The 18,319-nt window shown below is 43.2% G+C and overlaps 3 protein-coding genes and 1 non-coding gene across 9 annotated transcripts; 3 read left to right on the forward strand and 1 right to left on the reverse strand.

Annotated features, from left to right (window-relative positions):
• The first annotated feature begins 207 nt into the window (after window positions 1-207).
• Mav (maverick) lies at window positions 208-11,375 on the forward strand. The gene is made up of 2 exons (XM_070674118.1): window positions 208-509; window positions 10,582-11,375. The coding sequence occupies exons 1-2, from the start codon at window positions 371-373 to the stop codon at window positions 11,373-11,375; spliced, it is 933 nt and encodes a 310-aa protein (XP_070530219.1). The 5' UTR covers window positions 208-370.
• Window positions 5,821-16,565, reverse strand: Non1 (nucleolar GTP-binding protein 1). Of its 6 annotated transcripts, none has more exons than XR_011547641.1 (13): window positions 16,357-16,565; window positions 15,308-15,582; window positions 15,000-15,237; window positions 14,669-14,911; window positions 14,341-14,595; window positions 13,981-14,265; window positions 13,621-13,899; window positions 13,345-13,488; window positions 13,025-13,218; window positions 12,598-12,769; window positions 7,458-12,448; window positions 6,505-7,049; window positions 5,821-6,383 (listed from the first exon to the last, which is right to left on the reverse strand). XR_011547641.1 is itself a non-coding variant. In XM_070674099.1 (9 exons), exons 1-9 carry the CDS (start codon window positions 16,402-16,404, stop codon window positions 13,063-13,065), a joined length of 1,923 nt encoding a protein of 640 aa, XP_070530200.1. In that variant the 5' UTR covers window positions 16,405-16,565; the 3' UTR covers window positions 12,820-13,062. The 6 variants fall into 6 exon arrangements, 1 of the variants encoding a protein (XP_070530200.1); XR_011547642.1 differs by having other exon boundaries at window positions 6,505-6,758; window positions 6,937-12,448; XR_011547644.1 differs by having other exon boundaries at window positions 6,505-12,448; window positions 12,621-12,769.
• Window positions 16,566-16,573: 8 nt separating this feature from the next.
• On the forward strand, window positions 16,574-17,645 carry Rpl36 (ribosomal protein L36). The gene is made up of 4 exons (XM_070674125.1): window positions 16,574-16,727; window positions 16,912-17,041; window positions 17,119-17,253; window positions 17,487-17,645. The coding sequence occupies exons 1-4, from the start codon at window positions 16,648-16,650 to the stop codon at window positions 17,568-17,570; spliced, it is 429 nt and encodes a 142-aa protein (XP_070530226.1). The 5' UTR covers window positions 16,574-16,647; the 3' UTR covers window positions 17,571-17,645.
• A 556-nt stretch (window positions 17,646-18,201) lies between these two features.
• Window positions 18,202-18,274, forward strand: Trnav-aac (transfer RNA valine (anticodon AAC)). The gene has a single exon. It is a non-coding gene; the product is annotated as a tRNA-Val (tRNA).
• The last annotated feature ends 45 nt before the right edge of the window (window positions 18,275-18,319 follow it).

The raw sequence follows: 18,319 nt of genomic DNA on the forward strand, positions 1-18,319 counted from the left end.
TGACCTCGCCGGATATAACCGGGAATCAATTAAACGGACCGAAAGTTCACCCGGCGAATGAACCGCGATAGCGAACCGCGCTTCGCGCTCTTGAAGAGCGATCGATCGAGACAACAGTGGACCACGGCAAAGATTTTCATTCCTTTCGCACTTGCGAAATTCTTTTTACGTTTCAACTGGACCGCCGATTGTAGGCGCGCGTCTATAAGTTTCCATTCGCAAAGGTTCCGAGAAGCGAGAACGTGCTTCCGGTGGTTACTTTTTGTTCGCGCGGTATATGTGCGTTGTAATTGTCCCGGCGTTATTATACACGCAACGTTACGTAAGCAACCGCCTCGGAGGCCGATGATGCGACTTTAAGGAAGCCATTATGGCGTTTTGTTTCCAGGCGAACGTGAGCCAGGCCGAGTACGAGAGAGCGCACAGAGAGTACCTGAAACAAGTGCAGCTGCCGCACGACGGGCAGAAGCTGAGGACGCGACGGGACCTCCACGTATTCCAAGCTGCTGGTAAGATCATTTTAAACTCCCACCTGGACGTGGAAGTCGGCTACTTTCGCGGAGGCGAGATTGTTTATTCACCGCGGATACTTTTTTCTCTTTCTCTCTCTTTCCCTCCAAGTCTACGCATCGACGTTTCCGTCGGCATTTATTTACCGGGTAATTACTGCGAATGTAACGGTTAATCAATTTAATCGGCAAAAATACGCGATGACAGGTGCGTCGCGAATTCCCGACGACCGCAACTCGCAAAGGCGATCTCCGATTGCGTCAGGATCACCTTTGACTGCGTGATTACACGGTTTCCCCTGGACTCGGGCGAGAAACGCACGGCGAGCAGACGGGTGCCCGGCGATTCCATCGCTTTCGGAATTGGATTAATCACGCGAGGTGGTCTGAGAAAATCCCGCGCTTTTCTGCGTTTTTCCGTGAATCGCGACTCGCGCGCGTATGCGGAAGGAGAGCGAAAAACCTCGCGGCACTAGCGAGGCGTATCCGACAAAAACTAATGCGGAAAACGGGGCTGCGAACGAGACGGGGTACCGGGGGGGACACGGAGGCAGGTTTTCCGACGCGAGTTTTCCGCCTGTCGATACGTCACCGCACGACGAGGCGCATTCAAATCCCGGCATTTCGGTCTCGCGAGCGGCACTCTCGCCGATCGATCGCTCAAGGATGGGCAATTAAAGTCGCACCTCGCGGAAGGTGACTCGCCGCGCGGAGAACGCGTCTCCTTGCGAGAGAAACGTGAGGCGCCGCGGCGTATTTGCTTTTCCCGTGTCGACGAACTCGAAAGATCTCTTCCCGCGAACTCGCGATCCGTCCCATTTCGCGCTCGCCGTACGCCAAGAGAATTCGCCAAGAGATTCCGCGGGACGTAAAGCGCGATCGGCCGATCGGTCCGATCGAGCGGCGCGACGGGAGATCCCTCGCGGCAGGAGGAAAAAGAAGCTTGCCGGAAGCGAGATCTAAAAGCGTGTTTCTTCAAGGATGCTGGATGGGAAAATATACGCGCGCTATTATTGGCCGTCCACCTAATTTCTCTCGCGGCGCGCGGCCGCGAGTGAGGAAAAATACTCGCTTCGCGAACTTAGCGAAGAGCGGTGAAGCTTAACGTTGAAAAGGTACCGACGAGCCCGGCGACGTCTCGGCGTCGGTCGAGGTGGCCGATACGCGAGGATGCGTAACATTTAGAATATTTCAAGGGTCATCGACCTCGGGGAGGCGACTGGTCAAACTGTTTATATTATCTAAAATTCAGGATAAGAAAGCAGGGAGCGAGTCAGCGGCGCGATCGCGGCGCGTTAGCGATTTGCGACAGATCAACCCTCCGTTTCTACAAGCTAATGCCCTCGGGATCAACCGACTCGATTAAAATTATCCTCGCGGCCGGGGCTTTCCGCTTCAATCATCCCGGGCGGACCAGGCCGTGCCAGATTTATGAAATCCAAGCGGCGCGGCTCGACAGATTGAGACGTGGACGTCGCTAATGAATCCTACGAGGCGGCGGCTCGTCGACGCGCGACTCCGCTCAATTACGGCCGCCCTGAAAATAGTGGGTCAAAGAGATAAAAGTCGGCGCGCATCTGGACGGGACGGCCGGCGCGGTTCTACGCCGGGTGGTACGGGCCGCAACAACACGTCCGCGGCGAGTGGGCTCGAGTTCGTCCCGTCGAAACCAGTCTCAAGTGGGTACTTGTCTATACACCGGCTAGAGGTGCGCAAACCAGAGGAGGAGGAGGACTCTCTCTCTTGATAGCTGGTCTCTCCTCCTCGGAACGCGTACGCGCGCGCGCGAGATGGACCCGTCGTGTGTGCACGGCTGTGTTATTATGAAATAGAAATTCCGACCGCGGCGGAATGCCGAGCGACGAGTTCCCGAATGCAATAAGAACGAATCGCCGGGGCAGAAGCGCGCGGGAACGAGAAGTAGTCTGCCTTGCTTTATCCGCGAGACATCGTTGCGAGGACGCCGCCGATACGCAGGAATCGCCTGGACTCCCCCTTTCCCCCTTACGCTCACCCCGACCTCTCGATTCGAACTCGTCCGGGATTTATTTCAATTACCCTCGGCTCGCTGAGTACTTGTTAATCGCGGTTATTAGTCCGAATGAGACGCGGAGCTAATAAATATCAAGCGGAGGATTAAAAGGGGAATTGAGTCGCGAATTTATCCGTGGGTAGCTTCGACTTATGGAGGCACCGATTACTCTTGGCTATCGATACTCGAGGTCTTCGAAGCGCCGACCTTTTCGATTCATTTTGCGAGGAGTGCCAGCTAAATGTGGGGCGCGAAAGATGCAGATGCGTTATTCCTTGCCATATTACATGTCAGATCAGATTAAGCTAATTTCAGACTTTCTAAGCTGCAAATATACGCCGAATCATCGCGCTTCAATGGCTCGTTTGTTGGGCTTGCCATTTCGACACCCATGTCGCGTCGAGACACTTTTTGACTCAATTTATCATTAATCAAATACAAATAAAAAAAAACCCCCCAGGTTTGTCTCTGCAATTCCGATTAGTGACGTTGTCGCGCCTCTTATTTTCGATTCTTGAAGAGCTCGATCTTTCGCGCGGAGATCTCGTGTACCGTGTCACGCGACGCCGTTACGCGGGATCAAAGATTCCGCGGCGTGATTCAGGAGGCCTCTTGTAAACAGGAGGACTCGCCGAGCGGCCCGGCCTGGATTCCGAGTCGCTCGGAATCGTTGCTCGATTACGTGTCCCGCGTTTGGCGGGGGCGCGCGCCTGTCCCAAGTTAACTCGCCTTAACGACGCTGTTGATTCCATCCCGGTTCCGGAACGCGATTTCGGAGAAGCTCCTCCGCGGAGGGTCACCTGCGCGTAAATCGCGGCACGCGGCCACGGCGCGGTCTATTCTCGGAGCGTGCCGCCGTGTGATAGGGCCTATAATAAGCGCGGCACGCGATTCACGATCGCGCGCACGGATGTTATTTGGGGTAATATCGCCTTCTCCTCCGCCGCCGTCCGGCCGCCGGCACCCGAATTCTCGACGGGTGACGAGGGTGCCATATACGCGCGCGGGGCAATACGCACCGCCCTCGCATCGCCGCGGGCGGATCGTTACGGTAGAGACCGTCCGGATTCCGCGGATGCCAGGCCGCTTTATCGCCCGGTTATTTTGCGCCGATATCTGGTCAACCGCCAACCTGGCCCGCGTATCCGGCAGCATCCTATCGCGATTCATCGCCGAGGCTGATTGAATGGACCGACCCGCCGGTGCCCCTCTCGCCTCGAGATTCATTCTCGGTTCGAAACGCGGATGTAATCCACCGGATATAGAGATCCATCTCTCGAGGAATTTTCTGAGGGACGAGAAATCGCGATTGTTTCTCGTTCGAAATTACGGCCTTGGTGCTTGGCATCGCGTTCGCTGTCGATTGCGGTGGTTTTCTTTCGCCTGCTGTCGAAGCTATCGAGCCATTCGCGCGACATGCATCAAACGCGGCTCTAAAAGTATCTACCACCCCCTCTCTAAAAGTAGATCTTTGCGGCCCGAAAAAACAAACCCGAGCGATTTCACCGAAACACGCAGGATGCACGTACGCCGTGCTTATTCGACGAACGTGATCGACGAAGAGATGTCTTTCCGAAGAAATTGGAAAGATCGATCACTCCGGGAAGCTCGGCTCGGCACGCATCGCGCTACTAATTAATTCCGCATTTGTATTTCATTTCACGAATAGCGTAAACCAATAAATCTCTTATATTTATTAATTTATGATTTAATTATATTTATAATCATTTACATTATTATTCCTCTAAAGCCTCTCCTATTTTCTCACGTACAGTGTCCTAAATTTAGATAATCACACGATCACGCAATCCTAGCTAAAACAATTATCTTCCACGATTCTATTTCAAACTTGCACGCTTTCCGCTTGCTGGACGTAATTATGGTACAAAGAACCAAAGATCTTCCTCAAGTTTTTTTTTTTCTTTTTTTTTTTTTCCTCGGAAATCGATCGGAAGAGTACACAGCAAGAGAACATCCAGCGAAATTCTGCGGATATCCCGCGTGTAGCGCGTATCGAACGTTTACAAGATCGCATTTTTCATCTGGTCGCGCGAGAAAACCCGCGAGAAATAGGCGCGCGAATCTATTCGCAGAAATACGCTTCGTGGACGAAGGATCAAGCGTTACCCTCGCTTTGAAAGCGGAGAATGAAATGTACGGAATGAAAGAGCGAGGAAAAAAAAAAGTTGAAAATGTACGACTCCGCCTGAACGCGAGGTGACGCGATGCACCGGGCCCGAATAAATTATACGAGGAACGTGATGATCGGGGAAAAATGCCGGCGACACGGATTTTCTTCGGGTGTCGGATACATTCTTAATCTTTTTCCCACCAGCGCCCTGCGCGTACATATGGGCGACATCCCGTAAATAAGAGCGGCAATCAGTGACGCATTCCGAGCACGCGGCGAAGCGGAAAAGGACCCGGACCTTCTCGCTCCGCCCGACTCGACGATACTTTGCAAGCGTAATTATCGTCATTATAATAACTCGACAAATGATCGCGTTGTCGCACACGCGTCGACTAAAACCACGCGATCGAACGACGAGAACAGAGAAAGAGAGAGAAGCGACTCGCGCCGAGCCCGAGCGACATCGACGGCTCAAAATTTCGCGCGGACCGTAAATTCCGATGGGAACAAACATTGTTTTTTTTACAAGTTTCTCTCTTTCGGTGAGCCATCGATCGTCTATTTTCACAGTTTATTTAAACAGCATCGCGTGAGAGAGAAATCGTCGACCTGGAACTCTAGCTCGCACGTGTGCTCGAGATAAAGCGAACGAAGCCTCGCACCCTTCATTTCCGTCTTTCCCCTTTTCGCGTTCCTTCCGTTATCGAGATAGCTCCTTATCGCCCCGGCTATAAATTTAAACGATGACTGGACAAAGCCAGATAATAAATCAGATAACGCGCTCTTAGAAATTTTGGATGAAAACTCGGCGCAGTCGCGATCACCGACCCGTCCTGGGAAAAGTTCATTGCGCTCCGTTTCTTTTATCCCTTGCGGACCGTTTTTCCCTTTCGAAGTCTAGAAATTGCAATCGGTTGAATTATCAGCGCCAGCTAGAACGTGTCGCGACGGGCTTGGAAAAACTGTGGGTGTGTGGCCGCCGATGCAGCGGATAATTGATGACTGCGCGAGTTTTTCCGAGGAGCCTCGCGAGCCCCATAAATAAGACTTAATCAACGCCAAGGATAAAAAAAGAGGAGAGGTGAGAAGAAGAGACCAAAGAGAAAAAAAGAACAGCGAAAGAATGCCGACTCTTTGAATTCTCTCAATTTTTCTGTCTTTTTTTTTTTTTTTTTTTACTATCTGAAGAATTCATCGCCCTGCCACCTATTTTAAAAAAGAGATGACGAGATCTAATTGTTACCGCTTTTCCGTGATGCCTCGTTTGGCTCGCTTCGTCTTGCGAGAGTAATTATTAATTTTCCGTTTTAGTTAAATTTTTTATTATAAAAATTAATTTATAACGATACGAATTTATAACGAATTATAACGATTAAAGAAAATATTTTTTATGGATCGGAAAATAGTTTTCAAGGACGTCGATTACACCACAGGTAGTTTGGAAAGACGAAACTTTCCATTATCTTTCCATTTTCAAGCAAACTACTTTTCAAACTACTTTCGAACTACTTTTTAAACTACACTATAACTTCTACTACAGGCGACAAATCTACGAGTTGTGATTTGTAATATGTTGTAATACATCGTGGGATACATTTAAAGATTATTATATTTCATCGCAGATTTGTTGCCTTGGTTATAAAAATATTCTTAACTCACGTTTGATGCGACGACGACGGAATTCAGTTACGAAGAGATGACAGATGATATTCTGAAACGTACAAATAAAAAACTAAAATGAAAAACATGTTTAAATATTTAATTATCGATTTTAAATATAATTTTTATTTATTTTTTAAAAAAGAATGTTTAAAAAAAAAAAATATATTTACCTGATCGGTGTTCCGTCGTTGCCTGATATCCATCCGGGATCTGCTCCTCCTCTCAGAACTCAGATCACATCTCTCACTGGTCACTCGCGACACTCGCGATACGCGCGCGGCCCTGACATTACTCCCGTGTATAAAATGCATTAATAAGTTTCGTACGCCCGATTACTTTGCTCGGTTTCGCGACGAACCCCGACCGTGGTTCGTTTTTAATCGGCGGCGACGACGACTCTTCAGCAGAGTTCAGCTAACGTAATCTGTAACAAATAAAATTATTAAATTAAATTGTAGACATTTCAATATTTCGAATACTGTTTAAAAAAAAAAAAAAAAATTATTCACGATTCTAATTAACTTTTAAATAAAATAATAAAAAATAAGGTTATCTCTTACTAAAACAAGCCGGTAATTTGTACAGAAAAAAATTATGCTTACCCTGGAGCTACTCCGCCAGTGCACGATGCTCCTCCTGAGACTTCTCCTCCTCTCAGGATGTCCGGAATGTCGGGCTGATCCTCCGACGAAAGTACGGCAGTCCTTTCCTGGATCTTTCCGGATCAAGCAAAAAGTTTTATTTGATTAGCATTTTCATAATATTAAGCTCGAGTAATTATATCTGTTCTGTGTCAAGTATTCGCTTCCCAGATAAAATTCTACGCGTATAAATCACCGATCGCGAAAACCGGGTCGCGTCAACTAATATTTATATTGTACAAGTATTATTCGACGCGTATGTGTTGTACGCGATACGCTGAACGCCGCGTACGCCGCGCGACACCTTCGCCGCCCGCTCGACCTCTGCTCTCGGTTGCTACGCAACAATAACACGTTACACAGGGAACTTTTTGGCTGAATATTATATTCAACTCTACTCCCCCGCGCTTGTACTCACCGACGATTAACTTTCGTGTCGGAGAGGCGAATGTTACGTATGCGTAAATCAGGACATAACTTACTTGTACGGAGAAACAGGTGACGATAGGTGTTTTCCATGCACGAGGAGTTGATCCGAGAAAATAACTCACGCCAGATTACGGGCCTCAGTCCATCGATTGCGCGTATTTTCTTTTGGATGAAGGCCGGAGCGTCTCTCGCGTGCGTCTTAGGTGGTCGAGCGACAGGGAGGAAAGTAAGGAAGGATGGATGCCGCTTACGCGCGTCACCTTCGCCGTCCGCCCGACCTCTGCTCTCGGTTGCTACGCAACGATAACACGTTATACAAAGAAACTTTTGGCCGAATATTACGTTCAACTCTACTCTCACTTCCCCCGCGCTTGTACTCACCGACGATTAACTTTCGTGTCGGAGAAGCGAATGTTACGTATGCGTAAATCAGGACATAACTTACTTGTACGGAGAAACAGGTGACGATAGGTGTTTTCTATGTACGAGGAGTTGATCCGAGAAAATAACTCAGGCCGGTTTACGGGTCTCAGTCCACCGATTACGCGTATTTTTTGGATGAAGCCGGAGCGTCTCTTGCGTACGTCTTACGTGGTCGAGCGCCGGGACAGGAAGTAACGTAAAATGACTGCCGCTCACGCGCGCCCCTTCCGCCACCCGCACTTCGCACATACTACCATAATCAATTTAGCTCGCTATACAAAAATTTAAAATAAATTGATCGCCGAATATTATATTGAAATATAACTTAAATATAACTTGAATGTATTCGAAATTGTGACACAGAACGAGAATTGTGGATTAAATAGATTCTAGAGATCTTAATCGCGACGAGATCGTAATTACGGAAAGATAGAAAGTTATTATACAAAACATAAGTAATCCACGTAAAAGAATGTACAGATAGAACGCAAAGAATAAAAATCAGTTCAATCGTGTCAAGAACAATTATTTTCAATCGGCTGTAGAAGTCTCTCGAGTATCAACTGCCCGGATATTAAATAATATTTACGCGACAATTTTTTTTCCTCTTTTTTTCTTTTAACAGGATAATACGTTTTACGAAATAAACGAGCGGTCGTTTAAGAGCTCGGTTTTGATCGAAAGGTATTCGATTCTCGCACCCTCGTCTCTGAACGTGACTTTTATAGCCTCTGAAACGAGCGATTTACAAATTCTAAATCCTCCCTCTGAGCGGTCTCGTTAGTACGTCTGTTCGGGGATATTTACGATATTGGCCGGCGACCAATTCTTCTGGCAATATCTTGAGAAGAAAGAATATATTGTAAGCGAGAAAATGACATTTTTCTCCCACTTTTTTTTTGGAATCAAGACTATCGTTGAATCAAAGCAAAACAAATTCCTCGCGGGATAAAAATCTCGCGTGCGGAGCAAAAATAGAGAAATATTACGGAACAAATAAATAAACTGTTATTTTTATATTTAAAGAAGTGGACTGTTTCTTTTTTTTTTTTGACTCTAGCATCACGGCGTGCGAGTGTCAGAGGAGGATTTATCACCCTAGCCGAACTAGCCGTAGCTTAATTTCTTTTCAAATCTAACATATTTATTTATCTTATCGTAATAAATTAGATTTTTTGATAATTATCACATATATCTAGAACAGTATATTTAGAAAACAATCTGGAAAAGTATTATTTAGAAATTTCTATGTTTTGATGTGCTTCTTGTTGATTCGTTCGTCTTCCGAAAGACCGAAAGCACGATTTAGAGACCACGGAAGTGTTACGAGCAGTTGACAGTCGTCGCGTTAATTCAGATCTCGTTCGAAATTATCTCTGAAACGTTTCCAGATTGTTTCGTGGACTGTGAGATCGGCGTTTTACCCACCGCGGCCGATTTCGTGCCGAATGCCGTTCCGTGACTCAGATATCACGGGCCGTGTTTGTTTATGCGCGACGGAGTATCCATCCGGCGGTATGCGATTCGCGAAAATCCTCCTGCCAATATATTCGCGTGGGCGGGTAACGCAGATCTTTCATCGGGACAGGAATGCCGGCAGCCGTGGCGTCGCGCGTGCATACGCATCTGCATCCGTAAATACGCGTGAGACAATTGCGACAGCGCGTCGCTTGGGAACTCAGCAGTTCCTGTCATTTACGCAATGACTTTTAAAACAACCCCGGCAAAACGCGGTTTCCGTTTGCTGCTCCCTCGCCGGGGCCTCGTCGAAATTAATCACCTCGTGCGAGGCGCGAAAGCGACTACGATCGCACGAAGCACCGTTGATCGTCTCATCTTACGTTGCGGCGCAGTCGTTTTTTTTTTTTTTTTTCTTTAAGTATTACTCTATTTTACGCAAACTTATCGCTTACGCTAATACGAATAACTTATTTTAATTTTAAAAAATTCAACATTTTAAATGCTGACGATAAAACGTCACCTAAATGTCGACATCGAGGACGTCGACTTAAATTCGAACTCAAGCCTTCGTCTCGGTTTTAGCGTTAGGGTCACGGAAAGGTTCGTTCTCTCGACGGCGTAAACGGTAGACAACGATCGTACTCGTCATAGCTCTAAATTTACCGTGAATACAATCTGTAAATCTCGATGGTATATATAAGTATGCGTGGAAGGTACGGACGTCACGTTGACAGCGATGACAAAGCGAAACTGAGTCACGATTACGTGCAAAACTCCTGCGCAGTCTTCCGTGTCACTGTTGCAGGAATTTAATCGCGGATCCTAAACGGATCCAGAGTTTTTCCCTCGCGCGAATTAACACGCAAGGACTCGGTTATCCTCCATTCGTTTCAGGCATCGCGCTTCGATGGCGGCGTTGCGTAACGCGCGACATTCTCCGCTGATAATTAATTACATTTTGCCGAGGCGACATTGCTATTACATGCTGCTATATTATTACAGGATGCATTACATTTTGCTAATAACGTTAACGTCTTCTCTCTCGACAAGTGTCAAAGACAATTAATCATTTTAACAATTTGCGTCTGTAATGCCCGCCGATGTAACAACGCTTACAAGTTTTACAGTACGCTCGCAGTTGGAGCAATGAAAACTCCAATGGCTAATGGCCGTGTAAATTCGCCTCTCGTTGTGGAAACAGTCGCGATGACGCGAATTTCCCGACCTCCATTCACGATTTCCCGCTTACGTAACGGCGTGCACTCATCGTCGCGTCTACGTTTCTGGTTACAGAGCACTCGAGGAACGAGTCGAGCCTCAGCCGCGGAGAAGGGCACCATCATTATTCCCTGTACTTCCCCGTCGCGGTTTCTGACGACGCGGAAGACGTCACGGTCGACCACACGGCCCTGAGATTTCTTCTTCAAGGAGACCACCGACGTCCACGTGAGCTCGAGGCGTTGGTTTATCTTCGCACGCCGGTTTCTCGGCGGCTCGTGTTGCGCCGCGTGATTCCGCAGGGCGAACCAGCCGGGTCACGGTGGTTGGAGTTGGATGCGACCGAGGCGGCCGTTAGTTGGCTGGAGCATGGCCTGGAGAACCACGGCCTCGAGTTGGAGTTCTTGCATGACGGCCTGCCGACGCGGCGTGAGGTCTCCCACACGACGTTGAACGTCTTCGTCACCAAGGAGCCCGGCAGGAAGAAGAGATCCACCCCCGAGGAGCTGATGCCGTTGCACAAAGGCCGGCGCAGCAAATGCAAAGGCGACAACAACAAGAAATGCTGCCGGCACGAATTAACGGTGATGTTTAAAGACCTCAAGGGTTTTGAGTTCATCGTATACCCAAAGGGCTTCGATGCCGGGTACTGCAAGGGTCGGTGCCCGCCGCGCTACAATCCGGCGCACCATCATGCCTTGTTGCAGAGTCTGCTGTGGAAGGAGGACCGGAAAAGAGTGCCCAAGCCGTGCTGCGCGCCCAGTAAACTCGACCAGCTGATGATCGTCTACTTCGACGAGACCGACTCGACGCAGCTAAAGGTGTCCTACTGGAAGAACATCCAGGTGCTGGAGTGTGCCTGTTCGTGAAAAGGACGTGGAATGAAACAGGATACCATGGCCGAGGATTCACCAAAGAATCGTCCGAATTGCGGTTCGGTGATGCCGCACTCATTCGCGCTAATATACTAATAATTAATACATTGATAACGACGAAAGTAAAAAAAAAAAAATATATATACATATATATACATATATGTATATATACAGTCGTTTGTGCGACTTTAGGATTTTCGTGCATTTTCGTGATTCCTTTAGACTTCCATTACTTTTCTCTCTTTCCTTTTTTTCTTTTTTTTTTCTTTTTTTTTTGTATAATTCGGACGATCCGAGGACATCACCGAACAACTTAGACCCCGTAGCTCGCTCAGGGTCTCGCATCGACTGTGATACTAACGATATTTACTTGTCATTATATTCCTTATTACCAGAGATAAGCGACGTGAAAATATAGAGTGCAGGTGGTTGAAATTCCTCTATTTGAAATGCAAGACTGCTTTTAGACATGCGTTCGAAAGGTTACCTATTTAAAATGAATGTCCAAAATATACAGTATTGTATTTTTCAACGGAAAGGCTGCAGCTACTTAGCACTTTGCATTTCCATTTCCTTTGATCTCTGCTTATTAAATAGCGATCGTATTTTATATTATTAGGTCATTCTCGTTATATGCGGGCCTGATTAAAAGCAAACGAGTCAACTGTAAATTGTCGACGTCGACGCGTTTTCCCTTTTAATCGGGCGAGCGTCTCTCTTCCGTACGAAATGCCATAACGTCATCGTGTATCTATAACGCATATCCCCTATCTGTTAACTTATTACCATCACGTAAGCTCCCGTGAAACGAGCTGGTCGATGTCTATTAACGTAATTCGTGACGCAAGCTAAAGTCTTCGCTCTACCGAACCCTTGTTTTATACCGAGGTTTTGTTAGTTCCTATAGAATATTGCGACGAGAATCTCTGAGTACGCTGTAAGTCTCATGGTTCTTTTCTTGAATTTAAACACGTCGTTTGTGAAAAATTCCAATGCGTTCCCGCGAGATCTGCCATCGATCGATCAATTGCCGTCGCAAGCTGATCCATGCGCGAACGTCGCAAGCTCTATTTGCAAAGAAATATAAATGATTAATAATATATTCGTATTTTATCTGCAAAATATTATATATTTATCGCGCGTAATGAGATCGATGAGAAAAAAATTATTCCATCACCGCGCCGATATAACAAACTAAAAATTTATGATTACGCACCATAGTAAATTGTAATAACTCACAGCGGCGCCCTTTTACTTCTGTCTCTCTTACTGTCAACTTGTCTGATGTTGGAGATCCATTTATAGCGAAGTCTTAAATATATGATCTATCAGTTTTCAATAAAAACGAAGAACGCATTTATTCCTTTCTTCTTGTCACTTCCCAATTCCTTAATAAAACGATATAAGATTACTGAAAACCAACGCGAAGTCAGACGTCTCATTTTTCAATAGCATATCTCAGCTCAAGTTTAATCATACGAATTATTTTAATTTTAACAAAACTTACTTTACCTCTAAATTATAAGCATAAAAGTACTAATCGACGATATTTAAATATCGTTAATCAAAACGTTTGATGTAATATTAATGAAATCTGGATTAAAAATCTTATTTACAAAAGTTTATGTATATTTTTTACATACGTAAAAGTATACGACGCAAATAAGTAATGTGTAAAACTTTATCTTCTGGATGTTTTGCCGACTCCTCTTTTGCCAGAAAATAGATGCTTCGGCATCTTGGTGCCGATAAAACGATCGCCCTCACCCTTAAGGCCCTTCTTGGCTATCTTCTTTTTCTGAACTTTGTGTGCAATATTCTTCAACTTTGATTTCATCTGTAATAAATATGCATAATATTACGTTGCCGCTCATTGCACGAATATATATACTTTTTGACATAAATAAATAACATAACGATGTGTATTATCGTGCCAAGATTTTAAAGTGTGTTTCTAACTTACCACTACATCTTTAACACCCATGTCATCTCGCGGTGGTTTCGAAACACTGCGAGCACGCGATTGTGATACTGATTCTACACGCATACGTTTCTTAGCAGGTTCTGATCGCGATCTTGACCGTCCTCTTGTTCTTTTAAAGTGTGCCTAATTACAAAAGAATTATATTTAAAAATAAATTAACAATGCTCAGTAAATTGATTTAAGTTCCTGTACAATATGAAAAAATATTTTAATATATTTTATTAAGAACACTCGAATTATATATGAAACACTTACGTTCTTAGTATCTTCCATATCAACACCTAGATCTTCCATTTGCTCCTTTAGCTTCGTGACCGATCGACCGCGAACCTTGGCCGTAGCTGTACGCGGTATAACCGGCTTCGTAGAAGCTTTCACTAATCGTGCCTCGTCTTTCATAACAAACTTCTTCTCGCGAATCTGCATTGCCAATTGCTTGATGTCGCGCATTGTTTCTGACAGTTCCGGTATCTTGTAGTCATAGAGGCCGGCATCTTCCCTCAACTCTTCCTCTCTTTCAAGTTGATTTAATTTCTAAAAACGAAAGATTGACATAGAAATATTTATTATTATACAATTCCACGATGGTGATTCAATAAAATAACGTGCACTTACTTCAAATATGTCTAGGTCTATGTAATCCGCGATATTATGACCTTCCCATATTTCTGGAATAATATCATATTTCTGATCTCCCTCGATGTCATAATTCTTTTTCAGATCCAGCACATAATCGTCTCCCATTGATATCTCTATCTCTCGTTCCAATTTACGTTTTCTCTCCGTTTTCTCCGCAGCGGCCTGCCTCTTCTTCAAAACGCTCTCTGGTATACACGGTACGCGATTAGGATCTACTCTTCTCGGTTGAGCGATGTGTAATCGGTTAAGAAGTCCTTCTACCTATAATTATTACAGATTGTACATTATAATTGCATGTCAAATTTTTCAGTATTAAACGACGTTTTGATTAACTACCTTCTTAGTCTTCATTTTTTGATCAACTCTGTAAGCTAAAAGTCGCTCGCAAGCCTCCAATTTGACATCCATCACGCCAAAATCGGTAACAGTGCTCATTTCTAATACAGGTACGTTTACATCATCTTCAAGTGGCTTCAAGACAGCCCTTTTCTCCAAGGATAACTCGTCCAAACGTGTAATATCCGCTTTGTTCATGACTATTATCAGAGGCTTATTCGCGAATAAAGGCTTTATAGATTCGAAAAGCTTTACCTGCATAAATAAAAAAAAATTATTTATATTATGTTTAAAATCATTAGTGTTATATATCGTATTTGTAATTCACCTGTTCTTCTAAAGTGTGACCACACTGCTCAGATAAGTCACAGAAGTAAAGCACAGAAGATCGTAAGTGAGCGAGAGCAGTCACTGCCTGCATTTCTATAACATTTCTCTCTTCCAGTGGATGGTCTAATATTCCTGGTGTATCTATCACTTGCCATCTCAAATATTTATAATCAGTATGCCCCACATATAAAGATTTTGTAGTAAATGCATATGGTTGAACCTCAACATCAGCTCGAGTAATCTGTTAAATTAATGTAAATCACATATGACATTTTAATCAATTATTTGTACAGGTAACATATATTAAACTTTCAGTGTGCATCACTTACTTTATTAATAAAACTGCTCTTGCCCACATTTGGAAAGCCACATATAATTATTGTACGTGTATATGGATCTATACTTGGCAATCGAGCCAAATGCTGACGCACTTGTTCAAGATATGTTAAATTGGCTGCTTGTCTTTTCATAATAGTGGCCATTCGGCCTAAAGCAGCCTTCTTCAGTTGCTTACACCGATATAATGAGTCTCCATACTTCAAGAGACGAACGTAATCTTTTGCTACACTGTAATATTAAAAATGTTTTATATAAGTTTTGTTTTCGGTGTGTTACATACAAACAGCTATTTCCTTACTTGTCAATTAAATGCCTAGCTGTATTAATCTGACCGAGAGCTAGCTTGTAATGATCTTTGTCATACAGAACATTCATCAAGTCAGCATAAAATGGATGGACATCATCTAATTTAGGGAACTCCTGTATTATCTGAGACAACCTATCGTGGAAATTTTGTTGAGTGAACTTGACTTTGCGCGTGTAGAAGGCACGTATCCGTGTGATTTTGTACTGCTTGTGAACAACGGTCGGCGTTTTCCGTTGTGTTTTCGACAAGATTATGTCGACAAAGTCCTGTGACGAAAAAGAGTCAGTTTAGCAAAAAAATATCGTAACGTAAAAATGTATAAAATACCGTAACACATATAAAGATGAATTATTTCGACTTTCGAGTAAATTTATCGGTAAAAATATAGAAAACGGGCCTACTTTCCGATCTTTTTGAATTTTTGATTACGCGTAAATTTCGACCTGTAAAAAACGAATCTGTTTGTTGAAATTGTCGCAAAGCATTGATAATAAAGTTATGAATTTTTTAAAATTGATAATTACTAAATTAGGTAATATATCACACCACGAATGTCTACCATTTTCCTGCTTTAAAATAACTTAAATAAACAGTAAAAAAAATTATTTAATTTTATAATATTTATATAAATAATAAAATTATAAAATTAAATAATTTTTTCTACTGGTTATTTAAATTATTTTAAAGCAGGAAAATGGTAAGATGGGCAGGTAAGGAGAGCATGTTAAAGCAAAAAAAAAAGGTAAGAGAGCATGCAGAGTATGCGTAGATATTCGTGATGTGACATATTACCTAATTTAGTAAGTATTAATTTTAAAAAATTCATTACTTTATTACTTATGCTTTGCGACAATTTCAACAAACAGATTCGTTTTTTACAGGTCGAAATCTACGCGGGTGCAAAATTTAAATAAGATCGGAGAGTAGGCCCGTTTTCTATACATTTACCTATTTATCAATCATATTTTGTTTGCCGGGAAGTTAAAATAGCCGGTCTTAAATATAAGTATTAAATAAATCATGAGCTGGAGTAAACTAACCTTTGCGGTTGGGACAACTGCGATTTTCTTGAAATTATATAAAACCATTTTGTCTTATTTTTTCCGCCTGACGTTGGAAATTAATAAGTATTCCTTGTCTTTCTTCTATTTTAATTAATATCTTTTACTTCAAGAGTAAACGGAGCGTTTCAAACCCTCTTCTGGAAAAGCTCTCCTTACTTCGGAGCACGTGTTTTACAATGGCATGGCACCTCTCGATCCAGAATTACGCCATATGGCGACGATAGTATCGCTGCAATACTATCGATATACTGTAAACTATGGTGACCGATGGTGCTGCCAACTCCGTCACCGCGTGTACAACAACGGCGGACGAACGCTCTTCTTCAACGTGGACGATTGTTGCCAAGGTTGGTGAATATCGTATCTCGAGATATCATCGTAAACTATTCGTGATCCAAAAAAATCTGAACGACGTAGTTGTTCGGCTACTCGAATTGGATTTGCAAATTGTCGTATCGAAACACGGCTCGTTCGTGTTTCGTTAAACGAGCATTATTTGTCAAATAACCTAACATATTTTATATTAATTAGCAAGATGGCACCGAGATACGAGTTGGCAGTCGGCTTAGACAAGGGTCACAAGACGACAAAAATTCGTGTGGCCAAAAGTAAATCGGAGAAAGAAAAGACTGTTTGCTTGCGTCCGGCTAGGTTAAAAGGGGTGAGCAGATATACACGAGAATTTATTAATAAGTAAATCAACTGATGTAAGTTTTTATTACCTACTTTTTATTGCAGAAACAAACCAAGCACAGTAAATTTGTGAGAGACTTGATTCGAGAAGTCACAGGACATGCTCCTTATGAAAAGCGCGCTATGGAGTTGCTGAAAGTGTCAAAAGATAAACGCGCCTTGAAATTCTTGAAGAGACGGGTAAATATTTTATTTATACAAGTATAATTAAATAAATTTCAGAAAGATAATAATGTATAATTTTTTGCTTTGCTGTATAAATGAATATAATGATAATTAAGAAAAAACATGTAGCTAAAGATCTTGAAACTTTCTTATTTTCTTCTTCTTTAGACATCAGTAGCAAGCAGGATTGTTTTTTTAAACTTTAGAGAGCTGAAAATATATAGTTTTAAATACTTTATATTTTTTAGTTGGGCACACACATCCGTGCGAAAAGGAAGAGAGAGGAACTAGGCAACATTCTTGTACAAATGAGAAAAGCTGCACATCATTAACTCGATTAAAAATGTAATTCAGATAATAAACAAATATCCCAATATCAAAGAATACATTATTATCGTAAAAATTCATATTTCTGTTTTTACTTTTTTTAAGTTAAATACTACAAAAATTACTATTGTAATAATTGAGGGAGAGAACACTCCTACTACTTTTCTTGCTTTCTCAATCATCATCCCCTGGTCTGGGCCTAAAGGGTGGTGATCGAGAAGACGGGGGAAGAGGTAGTGAGACTTCTCTCCCTCAATTCTCGGTGGTTTTCAGCGGCCGGCACTTCGCGATATATTAACTATGGGTTTCGTGCAAAGACATAAAAATAAACTTTCAAAAAGTATACTTACATGCAATAATTCGTCTGATTAAATTTTAGTTTTTGAAAGGAAGTGAAGTAATATGTAAAATACATTTATAGTTTGTTGCCAAAAATTATTAAATGTAAAATAGCTTTCTTTAACAAAGAATAAATAGTAAATAACGCGCGTTTTGTAGTATTTAGTCGTTAATTAATTTATTGTTATTATTAGTATATATTTTAATATAATTAAAAAAATGTTTAAAGTGATATTTTTATTAAAATTTTACCTTCTTGTACTCAATGGACTAAAAATACAATATCCTCTCCAAACAGTTTCCGTGGTGTAGTGGTTATCACATCCGCCTAACACGCGGAAGGTCCCCGGTTCGATCCCGGGCGGAAACATTTTTTTGTTCTGAAATAAAAGTATATCTTCGTGTACGATATTTA

Source organism: Cardiocondyla obscurior, linkage group LG02, assembly GCF_019399895.1.
Source record: "Cardiocondyla obscurior isolate alpha-2009 linkage group LG02, Cobs3.1, whole genome shotgun sequence".
NCBI lineage: Eukaryota > Metazoa > Arthropoda > Insecta > Hymenoptera > Formicidae > Cardiocondyla > Cardiocondyla obscurior.